This window comes from Microcaecilia unicolor, chromosome 7 (assembly GCF_901765095.1).
Source record: "Microcaecilia unicolor chromosome 7, aMicUni1.1, whole genome shotgun sequence".
Taxonomy (NCBI): Eukaryota; Metazoa; Chordata; class Amphibia; order Gymnophiona; family Siphonopidae; genus Microcaecilia; species Microcaecilia unicolor.
Genome location: NC_044037.1, coordinates 182199479 through 182219129, shown reverse-complemented (window position 1 = coordinate 182219129; position 19651 = coordinate 182199479). Strand labels below are relative to the sequence as shown.

Below are 19651 nucleotides of genomic sequence, written 5' to 3'. Positions count from 1 at the left end.
CTGGATGCTGATATTACAACACAGGAGATCTTTACAACTATTAGACATCTACCTGTGGGAAGGCACTGGAGTTAGATGGTTTCTCTTCAGGCTTCTATAAAACATTTGTAGTTCAACTGGTACTCTTGCTTACTAGGGTATTCAGTGGCAGGGGAATCACTGCCAGATACAGTGAAAATGGCCAAGATTACTGTTTTGTATAAGACGGGGAGAGGTGGTACCTTGTCTCCCCTTGCCCATCGTAGTACATCTTGATCAAACTGGTTTCATGGCGGGGAGACAGGAGGTCAGATAATGTGAAGAGGGCACTTTATTACATTTGGATGGCTGCGGGGGGGGGGGGGGGGGGGGGGGGGGGTTGTAGAACTATACTGTTAGGAATAGATCCCGAAACGGTACTTGAAAGGGTCAACTGAACCTTCATGTTATCTATGTTGAGAGTTAGGAATTTATTCATTGGATACTTAGCTTGTACACTGGACCTCAGGCTGCAATAAAAATAAATGGGTAATACTCGGAGGCTTTCATTTTGGAGCAGGTCCCTTGGCAGGGGTGCCCCTCCCACCATTATTATTTGCTCTAGTTATGGAACCTCTGGCCCAACGCATTAGGGATAACCTGGATATTTGGGGGGGGGGAAGAGGACTATAGAATATCTTTGTTCGTGGATGATATCCTGTTGACGTTATCACATCCACTTCTATCCCAATTCTCCTAAGGGAATTGGAAGAGTATGGGGTAGTTTCAGGGTTCAAAATTAATCTTGATAAGATGGAAGCTTTGAATGTTAATCTATTGGAGGAAGAACTTGCACAAATAAAAGTGAATTTCCCATTTAAATGAGTCAAAGTCTCTATTTAAATATCTTGGGGTAAAGATCCCATCTAGGTTGGAGAATTTGTTTCAGGATGATTTTGTGCCTCTAGTGACAAAAATATACCTGGACTTAAGTCGGTGGTATAGTTGCTCCTTGACGTGGTTTGGTAGAATGGGAGTTTAAAGATGAATATATTGCCTAGATAATTATATTTATTTCAGTCCCTTCCTATTCATATCCCAAAGAATCATTTGAAACAGTGGCAAAGAGATATTACACGCTTTATCTGAAAGGGAAAGCCCCCTTGTTTTGCTCTCCATCATCTCCGCAAACATAAACCAGAGGGAGGCTTAGGTGTCCCTGATTTGAAGGCCTGTTATGAAGCTGCACAAATCTGCTATATATGAGATTGGCAATTAGGGATGGGACAGAAACGTTATGTGCGTATGGAACAAGCATTATTGGGTTTGCTTAATCTTTGCTATTTTGGGGCCAGGAAAGGATTAGGGGGTGGGGGTGGCGATTCCTAACCTGTACACGGTGGAGGGTGTGGGTTAGTGATTATAGGAATTCATGGAGAAGCTAAGTCACTTCTCACCCCTTTTAATTGGGAATTGGTTCTTGGGGGTGGGGGAGGGAGGACCAGGTGCAGAGGTGGGATGGGATTCTTATGGAATTTATTTTTGCTATCAAGGCCATATGAAATCTTTTAGAGTTTGGAATGCCTCATAGTGAATTTTATAGGTATGTAAAGAATTTGCCACTTTGTGACTCAAAGGCCATGGAGCAGGCCACTAAATAAGTGGGAGGAGTTGTGGTTATACCACCTAGGGGGCTAGAGGCCTCATTTCCTCTTATGCAATACAAGTTTCCATAGGTTTCCTAAAACGTCCTTATATGTTAGCCTGGGAGTGGGATCTGGGGGTGGAATACTCTGATTCTCAGTGGAAAGATATTCTAACGAACACTCGCATGTTTTCAGTGGCTGCTAGCATTAAAGAGGCTAATATCAAAGTTCTCATGCGATGGCACATCTCTACAGCTAAATTCTATAAGTTGAAGTTGATTCCATCTGACACATGCTGGAGAGCCTGTTGGGGAATTGGTTTCTTATTTTATCTTTGGTGGGTATGTCTGGTTGCACAAGTGTTATGGGGGATGGTGGCACATGTGATGTCATTAATTTTTAAGCAGCCTTTTACTTTAGATCCTGCCTCTTGTTGGGAGTAGTGGGGATTATTCCTTTTTGGGGCTCCAAACTCATTTATGCTACCTAGTAGCTAGGGAGGTCCTAGCTATAGATATAGATATAGATATATGTGATAACGTCAACAGGATATCATCGAAGTGGAGGAGTGGCCTAGTGGTTAGGGTCAGGGGCGTAGCTACCCATTTGGTTGTCCTCCAGTCGGAGGCGGAGGGGCTGTATGGGGGTCTGGCCGGCTTGGCCTACATGCTCTATGGCCTTAGCCTGCACGTTCTTCGCTCCCCGCCGCTCGTGCCACCTGCGCGCCACCTCCTGGAAGTCCCGTTGCGGGCGGCCGTCAAGCCCGAGACCCGCGTCGCCTTCCTGCTGGGCGGGGCCGGTGTGTGCGCGGTGGCGGCGCTGGTGCACATGGCGCTGGAGCAACCTTACCCGAGGCGGCCGAGCAGGCCCTTGAGCGCTTCCAGCAGCTGGGCCCCGTCTGCGCACCCTCCTCAGATCTCCGCGGCTCCGACAAGCTCTTCGTGGGCCGTAGTGGGTATCTGTGCGCCACCCTGGAGCTGAAGCAGAGACTGGGACAGGAGGTAGGACGGTGTGGAAGAGGGGAACGGTTAGTGCTGCACGGCAGGTGAATGAATGGGGAGAGAGGGAGAAAGAAACAGGTGCCGGGTCGGGTCTTGCTGTTGCTGGAGGCATCTGCAGCTACGGTGGGTAGATGAAAGGGGAGAGAGCAACAGGGCAAGGATGGGAGAGGCAGTGTGTCTGGGGAAGGATTCGATTGGGACTGGGGAGGCTTTTATTCAGAGCCGGACTCAACTAATCTGGGATTGGGCCCTGCCTCACCACTAATCACCACCACCCTCAGCCCAAAGTCTCCTCAGGTAAAACAAATATGTGTCATTGTGGGCTTTTGGGTGAGGGTGGGCTCTTTGCTACAGTGCCGGGGGGGGGGGGGGGGGGGGGGGGGGGGCAGGTGTGGAGGTATGTTGGTGGGTTAGGTTTGGAGGTATGTTGTGGGTTTCTGGGCAGGGATGGGTTCAGTGACCAGGTTAAAATAATAATTTTAAAAAGGTGTTTTATGTTGGCTTTTGGGTGGGGGTCATGTCTGCAGTGCCCAAGCATGAAAAATTAAAATGTTTTACATTTAATGCTGATTGCTGATGAGCTTAAGGGTGGAGGGAGGGGGAGATTGGGAAGAGTAGGGGAGATGCCAGACTATGGGGTGGGGGACAGGTAGACAGTAGTACAGGGCTGATGCTAGGCTACAGGGAGGGGTGGGGGGAGCTAGGGTAGAAGTGATGCCTAGCTGCGGGATAGATGATGGGGAAGGGATGGATAGGGCTAATGCTGGGCTATGGGGATGGAATAGGGTTAAAAAAGAAGGGAAGGGCAGGGAAGGGCTGATGCCGGGCTACAGGACAGTTTGTAATTTTTGGTCCTCTATTCTGTAATTCATGAGGGTTGGTATGTGTTCTGCATGTGACCAAGGTGAGAGAATCTGCTGGCATGTGGTTTGTGTGGTGTCCTTACAGTGTTATGAGTCTGACTTGTCTGAATTTTCCAATGGAATGCAAATTCCTGCTATGTATATTCACTGCTGTCTTTATAAAAGTACTGTTGTTGGTATTCGTGTTCAGAATTGGTGTTAAGAAGCTTCTTTGCAGACTTTAGTGTTACTTCACAAAGCACCTGGCAGTGAAGAAATTTTGTATTGCTATTATTGAGGTGCCACCAGAATCTGAATATATTTTTCCTATGTAATTATATTGCAGGATCCTGCCATGTGTGTTGAGAAGTTTGCCGTTGTAGTAGACATACGTATGATCAATTGTAAGATATGGGATAATGAAATTATATTTAAAAATATCAATTTTTCCATTAAGTATGTATGTGGTTATACTGATGCAGGGCAGCTGTTGGGCAGACTACTTAGAAATCCATCATCAAGTGAATTCTAAGGCATTATTTTGTAGGATCCCAACAGACACTACTCATACGTATATACACAGTGTGTGCCCACCCATATTAGCTCTGGGCCCACCCAAAATCTCAGGTCTGGCTACGCCACTGGTTAGGGTGGTGGCCTTTGGTCCTGGGGAACTGAGGAACTGAATTCGATTCCCACTTCAGGCACAGGCAGCTCCTTGTGACTCTGGGCAAGTCACTTAACACTTCATTGCCCCATGTAAGCCGCATTGAGCCTGCCATGAGTGGGAAAGCATGGGGTACAAATGTAACAAAATAAAAAAAAAATATATATATATATATTTTTTTTTTTTTGTTACATTTGTACCCCACGCTTTCCCACTCATGGCAGGCTCAATGCGGCTTACATGGGGCAATGAAGGGTTAAGTGACTTGCCCAGAGTCACAAGGAGCTGCCTGTGCCTGAAGTGGGAATCGAACTCAGTTCCTCAGTTCCCCAGGACCAAATTCCACCACCCTAACCACTAGGCCACTCCTCCACTTCGATGATATCCTGTTGACGTTATCACATCCACTTCTGGAAATCCTCTGCTGCTTCTTCGCTGGAGGTATGGAAGGTTTTTCTTCGAAATATGGTCATTATGGAAGATTTAACAGCAGCAAGAATGAACAAAAGCCCTAAAACGTCGTCAACCTGGGACCACTTATCTTTGTACCGTAAAGGCCTTTGAATGTGAAAGGAGGGGATTGGGGGTGGGGGATGGAAGGGAGGGTTAGATAGGTGATACACTGATGGTTCCAAATTTTCTTGGTATCGTAGTTCTTGATTATATGATTTTTCTGTAGATATTTTCTTTGTTTGGATTTTGTGATACACAGTGGATCCCTTGTTTATATTTGAAACTTTCAATAAAAATACAAAAAAAATTGACTTTTGCCATAAGAAAATGCAGTATGTAATTTCTTTTCAGCTGTTGAAGGCTTTTTCTGTTGGTGCTAGACTAAATGGCATTAGTATAATGTTTTATGGTACTGCTCCCTGTTGCGTGCCTTCAATTTCTTTTTTGAGCCATTCTGAATTATTTTTTGTCGACCACATATATTTCTCAAAATCTTTTATGACTGTTGCCAATATATCTGCTTTCAGAAACTTAAAATAGACTGGGGAGGGGAGTGAAATGACTCCTAAATCGTAAAGAACATTGTGATCTAAAGCATATGAAAGATAACTATAGAAATCCAACTTTTTATTATGATGTTGTAATTTCTTTCCCTCAGCAAAAATGGCATACAAACTAAGTTGAAGCACAAGGAAATTTATGAACTTGCTGGAAGGGTTCCATATTGACACACAAATAAAAAATGGAGTCTGTAAAGTTTGCAACTCTGGATTTCCCATTGCTTGGTTGATAAATAATGACTGTTAATTTATTTTAACTGAATCTTAATTCAAAGACTAATAACCCGCTACTTTCAACAAACATCGTCCAGTGCAGGGTACAATAAAACAGTCATAATAATTTCCTCACCCCCAATACCTAATCACTTATTTATTTATTTTATTTTGTTGCATTTGTATCCCACATTTTCCACCTATTTGCGGGTTCAGTGTGGCTTACAATACATTGTAAATGATGGAATTAAGATTTGTTACAACTCATTTATGGATTACATTATGAGACGTTATGCGGAGACAAAGTCAAAGTATCATTAAGGGAATAGGACAGAGGAAAAGAACAATGGAACAGTGGAAAGAGACAGCGGGAAACTGATAGGGTAATAGTACATTAGCAAAAGAACATTTGGTATATATCATTTTCTGTGAGTAACGGTATAGATGTGATAAAATTATGGGGAATGAGAATTCAGAAGAGAATGTATTGGTGTATTTCTGAAACAGTGAGTATGGACTTCATGTGTTTTAATCCTTACAATAAATTTTGTCGAAGAGATGAGTCTTCAGTAGTTTGTGGAAGTTGGTTAGTTCGTGGATCGTTTTCAAGTTGCATGGTAGTATATTCCAGAATTGCGTGCTTATGTAGGAAAAGGTTGATGCGTGCAGCGCCTTGTATTTTATGCCTTTGCAATTAGGGAAGTGGAGGTTGAGGAAAGTTCGAGATGATCTTTTAGCGTTTCTGGGTGATAGGTCTATTAAGTCAGACATGTAGGCTGGGGCTTCACCGTGAATAATTTTGTGGACTAGTGTGCATACTTTAAAAGAGATGCGTTTCTTAAGTGGGAGCCAGTGTAGCTTCTCTCGTAAGGGCTTTGCACTTTCGTATTTTGGTTTTCCGAAGATGAGTCTGGCTGCTGTGTTCTGGGCTGTTTGAAGTTTCCTCAGGATTTGCTCTTTACAACCTGCGTATAGTGAATTGCAGTAATCCAGATGGATTGCACTAGGTTGCGAAAAACCTCATCCCCATTAGCATGAATAATACTCAGTAAAAAGCCATGACTTTGTCTACAAAAAGTCACAAATGGGGCAATTGTATAAGCTGGTCCCTAGGTGTAACTTAGATGCGTCAAAGGCACCATAAGGTGCTAGTTAGGAACCTGTGTGCCCTAGGTTCTATTCTGTAAGGTAGTAGCTAATCACCATAGTGCCTGACTGCAAGGAGGGTGTACACATGGGAGTATCATGGATGGGCTATGGGTGTGTCTCCCAGTTACATGTATAGTTTACAGAACTACACATATCACTTGGTGCACCTAGGCATGCCAACTTACGCATGCTATTGATATGATGTAAGAGGGTCCACCTACACATGGGGACACCAATGCTGACTTTACATTAATATTCTGTAACAGAATCTTGGTGCCAAGATGTCATTATAGAATTGACACCAAGTGCACAGCACTGGGGCACCTAGACTAAGGCGCCAGTTTATAGAACTGCCCTCTTAATTCATTAGATCTACGGTTTATTTTTCATTACTCGCATCGGAGGAAAAAAGTTGGCACTTTACAAACAGATCATACAGTTCTCATGTGGCAAAGCGCTGTAAAGAAAAAGGCCTTCGTACAAACCTGTGAAAATGTTCACGGGTGAGTACCTGTTTTGTAAAACTTAGCCGTGAGTTGGAAAAGGAGCTCTTGGCTTATTTACATCCTTTAGCTAAACCTCGTATAAAATTTCTCATTGGTTGCCACAGCCAGGAGCTTTGTGGCAATGCACGAGAATTGCAAAAGCAAAAACAAATTCCGTATTCCCGCTCTGGTAGCAAGTTTATTTAAATTTGCCATTAATGAACTGTTGGGTGCGCATTCATACAAAGCAGCACGTTTGTTCCCAGTGCAAACTGAGTTTCCTTGCATCTTTCTGTACCCCAGTCTTGTAAGAGCCTGCAAATGAATGAAAAAACAGCAGCTTTCCGTTAAACTGGATTGTAAACTTCTTTAATACTATGGTGCTAAGAGGTATATGAAGTATTAAAATTAAATCAATTAAAATGTATATTACAAAATTAGATCTTGTTTGCAGTTGGACATATAGGTTGACAAAACCAGACTTAACTAGGGCTTGCTGCTTAGGTACAAATCCCTATGTAAAGTGCAAGTATGTAATGAAGAGTTATGCTAGCCCTTGCTCTCAGTAAAATACAGGCCAATGGCCCAGGCTAAGAGCTAGGCCTCTTAAAATCAAAGTCATCTTTGATATAAAAGAGAGCTAGCTTGTAAAAATCAGAGATCACCTTTGACACAGTTACATTTCACTGTAGCAAGTGCTGAGCTAGCAAGGGAGGGGGGCATTTGCTCTGGGACTGGGCACCTGCAAGACGTCATGAGCAAGAGTTGCTATGGTTATGTAGAGAGAGTACTGGGTCAGCTGCACCCCGGGTGAGAACATCCAAAGGGTGGGCTAGAGGAAGGTTTGGGGAACATGCAAAGTCATCTCACAAGATCCGCTCTGAACATATCTTGTTTATAGTTAGAGCTTGAGAACTTGTGAAGTCATTTTGATCAACTGATAAGGACCAAGATCTCTGTTGAGCAAGCTAGGGTCCATTGGAATGAATAGGGTTAAAATTGTATATAAGCAGCAGTCTGAGGGATATTAGATCAGTGAGTGAAGGAGAAGGGAGAAGGAAAGCTACAAGAGAAGACTCCAGAAGGCCAGAGAGAGAGAGGACGTGTCATGTAATGCTGTTCCACCATGTGACTGACTGTCTGATTTGCTTGTACTGCTATTGGTAAGATTATAATAAGCTATCTTATTATATCTATTGAATACTGGGTTCCTTTCTAATTACAGACATAGCTACAGCTTAGTCTGTGCAGAACTGTCATGAGCAGATACCAGGTTGGGGTGATTAAGTATTTAGAGGGGATGTGCAGTCCCTTCCAGGTTAGTAGAAAGCCCATGCCGCTGCTGCCCAAACGGGTGAGGCAGATCTAATCATTACAGTAAGCGAATATATTATTCAACTGTTGCATAACTTGGAACCTTAGAAGTCAGTATAAATCATATGGTAACATGAAGTTGCTTTGAAATGTGATAGTTTCTCCACCTGCTTAGTGCTATGACTTTTGTAAACCTGTGTAATTTTTTTAGTGATATAGCTCACACTTTGTCCAAATGAGAGTAATTTGAAGTGGATTGAACTTGGCTGATGTCCCCTAATCAAGGGGTCCTTTTACATAGGTGCGCTAGTGCTTTTAGCACGTGCTAAATATAAACGTACCATAAATGCTAGAGACACCCATATATTCCTATGGGTGTCTCTAGAGTTTAGCACACGCTAAAAACGCTACTACACCTTTGTAAAAGACCCTCCAAATGAGCTAAGGAGCCCTTTACCAAACAAACTTGTTCCCCCCAAAGTTTTAAACGGGAGCTGCAGTGTGCCCGTTCAGCTCTTCACTCCTCATTCCTCACATCTTTCTTCATTGTGCCTAATGATACCTCTCAGGACCCACCTGAAAGTCTTCCATGAATGACTGAGTTCAATTGAGTAGCCTAGTGGTTAGTGCAGTGGATTTTGATCCTGGGGACCTGGGTTTGATTCCCACTGCAGCTCCTTGTGAATCTGGGCAAGTCACTTAGCCCTCCATTGCCCCAGGTGCAAATAAGTACCTGTATATACTATGTAAACCGCTTTGAATGTAGTTGCAAAAAAAAACCACAGAAAGGCGGTATATCAAGTCCCATTTCCTTTCCCCAATTATCTCTCTATATAAAACACACCTCCAATGTTCTAATGAGGCCACAATTCTCTAAACGTTCTAAAAATGTCATGGTCCAGATTGGTTTTCCTCCATGAGTGCATGCCCCGCCCACACGTCAAACGTCATGATGTCACGATTAACGCGAGGGCGGGGCACACATCGATCTACAACACTACACAAACGAAGGAACAATTGCAGGTTTCAAAACAATGTCACAGGTGCGTTTAAACCTTAACAAAAAAAAAAAACCAAGAAAAAAAACTACACACAGACCCAACGTCTGGGGCACTTAAAACAAGTAAGAAGGGAAAGATTGGAAAAAAAACCGGGGAGGAGGGGGCGAAAAGGATACATAATCATCCTCCTTCCTTCCAAGAAGACAAATATAAAAAAGGGACTCGGGCAGCTTTGGCTCCCCACAAAGCCTGCACGGAGCTACCGGCACGTCTACCCCCCCAGCGCGCACAGAAACGCCAACGCGACACTTTCCCCACCGATATTGCTAACATTAAAGCCATATACACACCAACCGGCAAAAGCGCCCCAGCTCTCCTTCCTTCACATATACACGCGAATTGTTTTCAAGCAGACATCGCTAAAATTACAGCGAAACATACACAAACCGGCAAAAGCACCCCAGCTCTCCTTCCATCAATCATACACAAAGTCTCTCACTATCTCTCTCTTTCTTAACTGCAAAAGCGCCCTAGCTCTCCTTCCTTCACACATACACACTGTCTCTCACTCTCTCTCTACACGTATACCTATAAGGAGCAACTGACCCTCCACTGTGACAGGGAATACACACTGTCTCTCACTCTCTCTCTCTCTCTCTCTTTCATAACTGCAAAAGCAACACAGCTCTCCTTCCTTCACACACACACACACTGTCTTTCACGCTCTCTCTACACTTTACACCTACAAGGAACAACTGACCCTCCACTGTGACAGGGACTCCTAGCACCTCTCTCTCTCTCTCTCTCACTCACACACACACACACACACACACACGACATAGAGGGGATGGAAGGGGAGGAAAAAAGCATTCAGCATGAAGGGGAGGGCAAAGGAAAAAAGGGAAAGAACTGGCTCAAATGTTTGTGTTGTGCTATGCCAAATTTTGAATCAGTCTGTCCATTTTTACAATACCCTTGCACACTCTTTCACACAGACGCACACACACACAGTGTCTCTCTCACACAAACGCACACAGACACACATACACACACTTTCTCTGTCTCACACACACACTCGCACATTCACTCTCTCTCTCTCACACAATCACTCTCACACACACACTCTCAAGCAAACACACTCCCAGGAAAACCTTGCTAGCGCCCGTTTCATTTGTGCCAGAAACGGGCCTTTATTACTAGTCTTCTATTAAGTTTGAGGTTGCATGCACATTCCACTGTCTCTAACCTTTTATCAAAATCATAATCATGGTGCTTTTGTAGACAATTGATGTGTCAATTATAGCACTAATACTGAGTGAAACTTTAATTCATCAATCTGCTTTCGGTTGACTTTGAACCTTTGTGGAAATTTGGAGAGACATTTTTGATATGATGTCCAAGTCCAATTGGTGAAAATGTCTAAAATTCCATCCTGAACATAGCAATTTTTGAACTGGAAAAATGTCTAATTTTTTTTTGAAAATCTATAATTTCCTGATGTTTTTGTGCTTGGTATGTATTTCTTTAGGCACCATTAAAAAAAAAAAAAAAAGTCCCAGAGAAAAACACACAAAAAGTAGCTATAGGGATGGCTGTGTGGCACCATTCCTAGTACACTGGGCACACAGACATTCCAATAGAGCAGGGGGGGGGGGGCAGCCTAGTTGTCAGTACGATGGACTTCACATAAAGGGACCCAGGTTCAAATCCCACCTTAACACTCTTATTCTATATTATGAGCTCTCCAGGAACACCTAAGAAACTACTGTACCTAACTGTACACCACTACAAAAACCCTCTGGTCTGTAGGTGTCTCCTAGCTATAGGTACAGTTGGTATTTTATGGGTTTTAGAAGGCTCACAATTTCTATCACAAGTGTACTAGAGTGTAGTATGGACCTGGGTCCCTTTCTCTACGGTCTACTGCACTGACTATTAGTCTACTCCTGGGACAAGCTTGCAGCTCTAATAGGACTGGCCATAATATCTAAAGCTGTCACAGAACTTGGTATGTATTGTCACTGTCGCATCTTTGGGGGTGGGAGGGGGGTCAGTGACCACTCAGGGATTAAGAGGGGGTCATGCTGTAATCCCTCCAGTAGTCAGGCACCTTTTTGTGACTTAGTCGTGATTGAAGGAGGTCCAGATAAAAACATTGCAGTTTTTGCCCTGGGAAAATGTTCAAATTCTGGGCCTGCCCAAAACACACACCCCAACATGGCCACCCTTGCGATTTAAACAAACTGCAGAGAAAACCATCTCAAATCATCACAACTTGACGTTTTCCTGTGAAAAATGCCCATCTTATGCTTTGTGCCGCTTTTGAGATGTTTTTCTCTTTTGAAAATGAGTTCGATAGTCACTGAATTTTGTTGTTTAAGTACTGGAATACATCCATTTTTATCACCTGCCTCTAGTTGAGACTAGACATCAATGTTTTAAAAAAAAAATATATATATATATATTTTGGAGTGTGAATAGGAGAAGACCTACAGTTGAGCGAGGGGTTCAATTGTGTGATAGAAAGGGATAAAAGTGATAATTGAAGCCAAAGTGGGAAAGTACTAAAAAGATTCTAAGACATGAATTTTGTTCAAACAGTTTACCCAGATGGCAGGGTGTGTATTTCCATCCTTCATGCTCCAGGGGATGATCCAATGGGCTATGAGAGCAGTGCAGAGCGATGGAGCCCAGTACAGAGTGTGGAGAAGATTCTGCTTTCAGTTGTCAGCATGTTAGCAGGTGAGCAGCTCTCTGGTTTACATCTATCATCATGTCAATTATTGGTTTATTATTTTGATTTTTATTGTGGAACTTGCATGAAGGAGGTGCAGGGGAGAAACAATGATAGAACCATCCAAAAGAGGTGTATATTAATTGTACTGCTGTTTTTCTCATTTCAGAGCCAAATGATGAGAGTGGAGCCAATGTGGATGCATCTAAAATGTGGCGGGAAGACCGAGAACAATTTAATAAAATTGCTGTGCAGATTGTAAAGAAGTCACTTAGCCTTTAAAATAACAGCTAGACAGTGCTCATTGTTTTGAGACCGTTGGAGATCAGCGTGCTCTGTATTGGTACCAAAAAGCAGATTTTACCAATGCATTCTCTAGGCTTTTGGTTTTATTTAGTATTGTGTGGCTGCTTTTTGGGGGTGGAGGGGGAGAAGAAGCAAAAAGTCAAGACGTTCATTCAAGAAACACTAGCTAGCTGATAAATCTATGTTTTCAACCTTAGTGATAAGCTGTGTTTTCTAGGTTCTGAGCCCATTCCTCAGGACACATCAGCCAGTCTGGTTTTCAGGATATAAATGAATATGTATGAGAGATTTGCAAGCACCACTTCCGCTGTATACAAATCTATTTCATTCAGATTCATTGTGGATATCCTGGGAAGCTGAGTCTGCTCCAAGGACTGGGTTGAGAGCCAGTGTTCTAGGCAGGTAAAAAAATATGGCTGTAAAATGTGGCAGATGAGAGTTGGACTCTTTCTCTCAGTATTACGGGATTAACCCAGTAATCTAGAAGCTGGATGGTCGGTGATTTCCTAGCTTCAGTTTCTGCATGAGTGTCCAATTTATTACTGGAAGGGTGGCGGGATAATTCTATAAAGTAGACAGTAACATTTACATACCAGTGTACACATATGTGCATACATGCCAAAAATCCATCTAAGTGCAGCTATTTTACTGCATGTATTTTACAGGTAGGCATAAACATGGGCGGAGTCTGAGCAGATTGTTGTTGGGACTTGCATGTGCATAACTTATAGAATAACATATGTTACACATGTATCGCCAGCGTTTAGGCACGATCACATATGCTAGCTCTGTTGCCGGTGTAAGTTCTTGTGCCTAAGTGCCTACATGCATATTGGACTTGTGAAGCTAGTATGCTATAAAGCAGGGGTGGGCAACCACGGTCCTCAAGGGCAATGACCCAGTTGGGTTTTCAAGATTCACACAATGAATATGCACGAGATCTGTTTGCATATAATAGAAGCAATACACGCAAATCGATCTCATGCATATTCATTGTGGGAATCTTGAAAACCCAACTGGGTCATTGCCCTTGAGGACCGTGGTTGCTCACCTCTGCTATAAAAGAAAGTAGGTACCTATATTCCTTTATAGAATAGATGCCACATAAATAGAATTAACCCCTTAGCCCCTGGGCTAGGTGAGCACACTAGCGCCTTCCCATTCCTATTCCTCTCTTTTTCTACCCCCTCTACCATGATTTCCAGTTTTCTTTCTTCTCTTCCATAACTGGGAGATGGGAGGAGAGCAATACAGTCTTCTGTTTTTTTCATCTTTTGCACCATCTCTAGTTATGGCCTTGATTTTGTTGTGCAGATTATTTTAAGGGGTTCTCTGACATATGGGCCTGTTAATTCCCAAATGTTGTTCAAGACTGTTTACTGCAGTATCTATGTGTCCTCTCTCCAGATGTCTTTAGTAGCTTCCACACCTTCTGTTGGAATGGAATTGAGAACCTTCACTAATTGACTCTGAAGAAAGCAAAATGCCCTATACAATAACTCACAGAGGGGGTGGAATACTTAGAGATTCTTGAGGCACTGCATCTTTCTTGAGAGATGCTATAATAGCCTGGGAATTATTGTCACCCATGATTTATGCAACAATTTGTTAATGCCTAATAGGAGATTGCAATATAAACAGAAGCCCTTGCAGTCTCACAAATAAACCAACACAGCGAGGGTGACAAAAAAACTGAACAATAGATGATGTAATATACGAAAGCTTTTTTCAAAATATCCAGGACTTGACACGAGTCATATTTTGGCCAAAAGCAGCCTGTCTCAGGAGTCTTTTATTGGATGTATGAACTTTCTAGCTAACCTTGTGATTATAGATATTATGCTGCATACTACTTGTGGACAACTAATATATAATTGGACTGTAGTATCATGCTGCTTATTTCTGATTCTTCATGAACAGATGCTAAAGCTGAAACGCTCAGGAGAACATGCTAGAAAGTTCATACATCAAAAAGAAGACTCCTGAGGCAGGCCGCTTTTGGTCGAAACATGACTCGTGTCCAGTTTTGAATAAAGCTTCCGTATATTGGACATCTTCTTTTCTTGTTCAGTGTTTTTTTTGTCACCCTCGCTGTGTTTGGCATGCTAATAGGAGATTGGCCAAGATATATTTCCCATATTCTGCTTATCAGAAAAATTACCAGGACTCAATTGAAACGTGCATTTGATGGATATATATCAGGGCAGATTTATCAATCAAACTGATTTTTCAGACTATAAAAGGGGGGGGGGGGGGACGTTATAACAGGGTGCCTAGGTTAATAGCCTAAAAATAGATACCTCTCTGCCCTGTTTTCTAAAGACACCTAGGTGCTTGTGTGTCTTTATAAAACACTGGCGCAAATCCAGTAGAAATAGTGCCTGTATGGAAGAGCAGGTGTAAATGTATGATTATACATGTAAATGACAACTCTGCCCACACTCTGCCCCTGAGCACACCTACTGTGCAGGTATATGCCGGCTAGTATCACATGTACTTTTGGGCATGCCCCAATTTAGTAAGAGCTCATTTATATGCCTCAGTCAGTGTTTTATGTATGAAAATTGTTTATAAAATTACCTTCTATGTATATTTTGTGTGGGAGATATCACAATCTGTGATTGCTTGAAGTGAATCTCTCATCAGCTGAAAATGTATAAAAGGAATATGACTTTATAAGAAAGTTTTATACATGTCTTTTGAAATTGTTTTTCAATTTAGATTAGGTATTCTGAACCTAGTCCTCAGGACACACCCAGACAGGTTTTCAGAATTTCCACACTGAGTATGATTGAAATAAATTGGCGTGTACTACTGCCATTGTATGCAAATGTATCTCTTGCTAGGTGTGTCCTGAGGACTGGGTTGAGAACCACTGATTTAGATAAATGATTACCTGTTTTTCTATTGTATTTTCAGTTTACATGTTGCATTGGATCATATTTTGACATTGTCTTTTTGAAGTTGGGTAAGCCACCTTTAAAAATAAGTAGTATTGAAAACAATGAAAATAGAACATCTCTGAAGTTTTTCTCCTCCTTACCTATATCTAAATTCTCTTCAAACTTGTAGTTCAGATGTTGGTGTCCCTCGTGTACATTGGTCGATAGTGTTGCAAAGCTGTGCTTCATTTCTTTGGTTGCCTGACGGGCATTTGGCTCCAAACTCGGGTCTTCTGAAATTATCACTGTTTTGAAAAAGATAAAGTTAGGTCACGCAAACCATTACATTCTCTCAAAAGGGTCCATGGTCATTTTGCAAAACCTATCTGAAAACTGCAATGGAATACTAATACATGCAAAAATTATGCACAGGAGTAAATCTGTGCCAGACTGAGCTGATGAAACCCTGAGCCAATCTAAATATCATCTTTTCCACAAGAACAAAATTAGCCCTAGAATATTTGACCATTTGCACTGCACAAGAATTTTGCGGAATTATTGTTTCTTTTAAATAAATTTGACACTTATAGCACATACAATAGTTACAATTAAATGTATTTAACAATGAAAATCAATATAGAAAAATGAAAAGTAATGTTCTGTTGAGTGGAAAACTCTCCAAATGGTGCTTCACATGATAAAACGCCAAGGGGGGATTTATCAGCATGGGCTACTGTTAAAAGACTTATTTTACTGTTAACTCCAGTTATTAGCAACTAAGTCTTGTTGCATAAAATGAAACCTGTGCTAAAATAGCACAAGTTAGTGGTAAAATAACACAGTTAACAGTAGCCCACAATGATAACTACACTCCCAGATGATGAGTGTGTATTATAGCAAGTAACACAACTTGGTGGTTGAGCACACAGTGCAGTTTGTGAAATTGTTAGTTTTTGCACTGAATAAAACTTTGCATGCAGTTTTCAGTGTGCAAACATTTATTCAAATTGATAGTTTTGATATATTGCTGTGATATAGAATCATGCAGAGGAGCTTGTTGACTGTTGGGACATAGTTAAACTCTGTGAAATATTTTTTGCTTGTTTCTTTTTGTAAATTGTGGGCCACAGTATTTCATTTTCTGTTTTTCTTCCCAGCTCATATGCATGAGCCAACAGCAGAATGCAAAATTCACAATTAGTGTGTGCAACATGGTGCACTTTAGTACATGACCTTCAAAGATTAAGCTTCAACAGGAACAGCCATTGTATGTAACCATATAGCCTGAAGTACTTTACAGCCATAGAATTGGTGATACATAAATACAGCTATTGGCACAGATCTGATGACAGCTTTGGAAAAGAGAGAGTGACAATGTTATTACCATATCAGCTGGAGAATGGAGCTATATGACGATTGCTGTAATCAACAGAGATTTGATGGTAGTGTTAGGATAAGAAGCCCTAAGTGATAGCTTGTTTCAATTCATATTCCCATGCTGCGTATTAACAATTCAACTGAAATCCAATGCCACAGTAGCCCTGTGTGTATTATTATTTTAATATAAAAAAATTCAGACCCACTTGGAGAATAAGACCTTGTGCACAAGGTGATGGAAGTACCTGATTGCACAGTCTAAAACCCACTTGACCATTCTTCCTTCTGGCACACTGAATTTCCTGATGGATCTACTTCAGTGATCTTGCTTTCTGTTGTGATCCTGACTAGAACTAGAGTTAGATATTTTCAGATTCCAGTAGAAGTCTGAAGCAGCTCTTTGCTGGAAAAATAGCACTTTAAAGTATGTTGTATTCGTTGCAGTATTTTATGTATATGCTTATTCAAGATTCATGTATTCACTTCAGGACATTTTATGTATGCATCCTGGTTCTCTAAATTCCTTAGTTGAATCTGAAGAGGAAACTGCAAGATGATCATTTGATAACAAGCAAACCTATGCGATGTGTGTCTGCTTTGTGTCTTCTAAGTCTGATGTAAGGCTGCCATACTATAATTGATTCCATTATGATTTCCATATATTTGGTGATCTCAAAGTTAAAATTGTATATTTTAAAACTATATAATTTCTGGAGTAATCAAAATTATTTTAACTTTAAAAACTCTGGAATTTGCTTTGAATGTTGCTTTTCAAGGGGCTTGCCCTATGGCAGGTTAGCACTGCCGTTTCTGAAAGCTTACATTCAGTTCTCATACTATACTTCATGAGGAATAGCGGTACTAGCCTCATGGCCCACCCTACCATAGAGCAACTGTGTTTTTCACACATGGCCCTGCTTTTCAGTCTCTACTGATGAGGTCCTACAGTGATTCTCTGCACATAGTCCCTCATCCCTTCACTGCCCCAGATTAGCCCTTTAAAAATATTCCCAATACTGCAGGTGCAAATTCACAGTGCCCAGATGGAGAGGTGCACCTGTTGCTCTATAGTGACACAAATTGGTCAAGAGAGAGGTGCATTCCTACCTGGTTCTCCCAAACGTTGTGGTCTATGGCCTCCGGCTAGTGGAGAAGGATGAAGAGGAGGGGAGAAACCCAGTAGGTATGAATGAAAGCTCATGGTATTCTAGCTCACTTACTTGCTATTAGAGTTGTAACTTCAAAGGAAGGTTAAGAGTGCAATAGTGACCTTCCCTGAACCTGAACTTATATGGTTAAAGAGGAATTATCATATTTATTTGGTACGCTCTTCTGTCGGAAAGATATGTTGGTCCTAATTTACAGCAGGCTGGTCTGGTTATCTTGAAGCAAATATTTGACTGACTTGTATAGTTAAGCCAGATAACTGAATATGTGGGTCTAAAGTTAATCGATAGTACTGGATATTGGTGCTGTCCAGTTAACATTTTGACACACTGATCGAATGCTCCCTAGCCTTCCTCCACATAATATAACTTGTCTGGTTGACTGTTATGTAGCTGATAGCCCCAGATTTTCACATGGAAATATATGCTTACCTCTAAAATTAACCTCATACTTTGATTTTGACTATCAACTACTTAATGTGACTTAAAAATAATCCTAGTATGTTTAAAAAAAATAATAACAGAGGGACTTTCCCTATTTGAGAAAAAGTTAATAAAGTCTCTTGACATGGGTTTTTAATCTTGCTCCTGTTCAGGAATGTGTAAAACACTTTAATTTCATTACAACAGGCATGAGGCTTATCTTCTTGCCAACATGCAGTCACTTTCAAAATATCACCAACCTTGTGCAGTTGGGCAACAAACTCACTGAGCATGCTCCCATTGCGATGTCAGCTTAAACTAAGAGCATGTAGCCAAAAATGTTTGTCCATCTTTACCACATTACTGTCTCCTTAAAATATCATTGACTATACTTTGAAACCCTCTGCTCAGTGTGCTGTGGCGGCAAAGAAAGCAAATAGAATGTTAGGTATTATTAGGAAAGAAATGGAAAGAAAAATGAGGATGTTATAATGCCTTTGTATCGCTCCAGGGTGCGACTGCACCTTGAATACTGTGTTCAATTCTGGCCATCGCATCTCAAAAATGATATAGTGGAATTAGAAAAGGTACAGAGAAGGGTGACGAAAATGATAAAGGGGATGGGATGACTGCTCTATGAGGAAAGGCTGAAATAGCTTGGGCTCTTCAGCTTGGAGAAAAATGGCTGAGGGGAGTTTGTGCATGCTTTCCTTTTTAATTACTCCACTGGAACTACTCAGAGACATTTACTATGTAGTTTGCACAAAATCTTTGAGAAAATTTATGTGCATACCTTTGGAAATGCAAAAGTATACATGTAAGCCAAAAGTCTGTCCTCAGGAATACCTCTGCAGGTAAAGTATGCTTGATATGGCATAATGTGCATACCTTTACCCAAATATGCTTTAGGTAATTTTTTAACAAGTCATTTTGGCAAAAAGCCTCTTATGCACATTCATAGCTTTAAAATTATTCCCTAGAGGAGAATATCACTGCTAAAGATAAACACTTTTTTTTTTAGAAACTTTGTTCAGTTTGCAACAGAACACATGAATTATGTGTAGATTCAGTTAAGGTTGCTCATGTCTATCTTCCTTCTCTTTCTGAATTTTGTATACTTGAGAGGTTTTTTTTTTTGGGGGGGGGGGGGGATTTTTATCTTCAAAATCTACTGCAACAGTGTGCCAGATGACAGGAAATTTGTATGGAACTCTCTGAATCTGTGTATAGGGTCAGACCTCTGGACCTAGATCACAGGGAAAAGTACAGTTTACTGTAAAATTGCAGATTTGTGGGGAACTTAAAATTGCTGATATTACTGGCAGGACACTTTTGCTGAATATTACATGACTTGTATATTCTAACAATGTGCACAGAAGAATAGTCCACACTACATCAAATTAATTTTATCTCTGTGTATTTGTTCAGAAATGCAGTATCCTTTATGCTGGAATTAAAATTTATATTTGAAAAA

At 41.3% G+C, this 19651-nt stretch overlaps 1 protein-coding gene across 1 annotated transcript in view; it reads left to right on the top strand.

Moving 5' to 3' along the window:
- Positions 1 to 13262, top strand: part of UBE2G2 (ubiquitin conjugating enzyme E2 G2) — a 75810-nt gene extending 62548 nt beyond the window's left edge. Inside the window, exons 5-6 of the mRNA XM_030209943.1 lie at positions 11891 to 12031; positions 12193 to 13262. Coding sequence (XP_030065803.1) covers positions 11891 to 12031; positions 12193 to 12305 — 254 coding nt within the window. The 3' untranslated portion in view covers positions 12306 to 13262. The remainder of the gene's footprint in view (positions 1 to 11890; positions 12032 to 12192) is intronic.
- The last annotated feature ends 6389 nt before the right edge of the window (positions 13263 to 19651 follow it).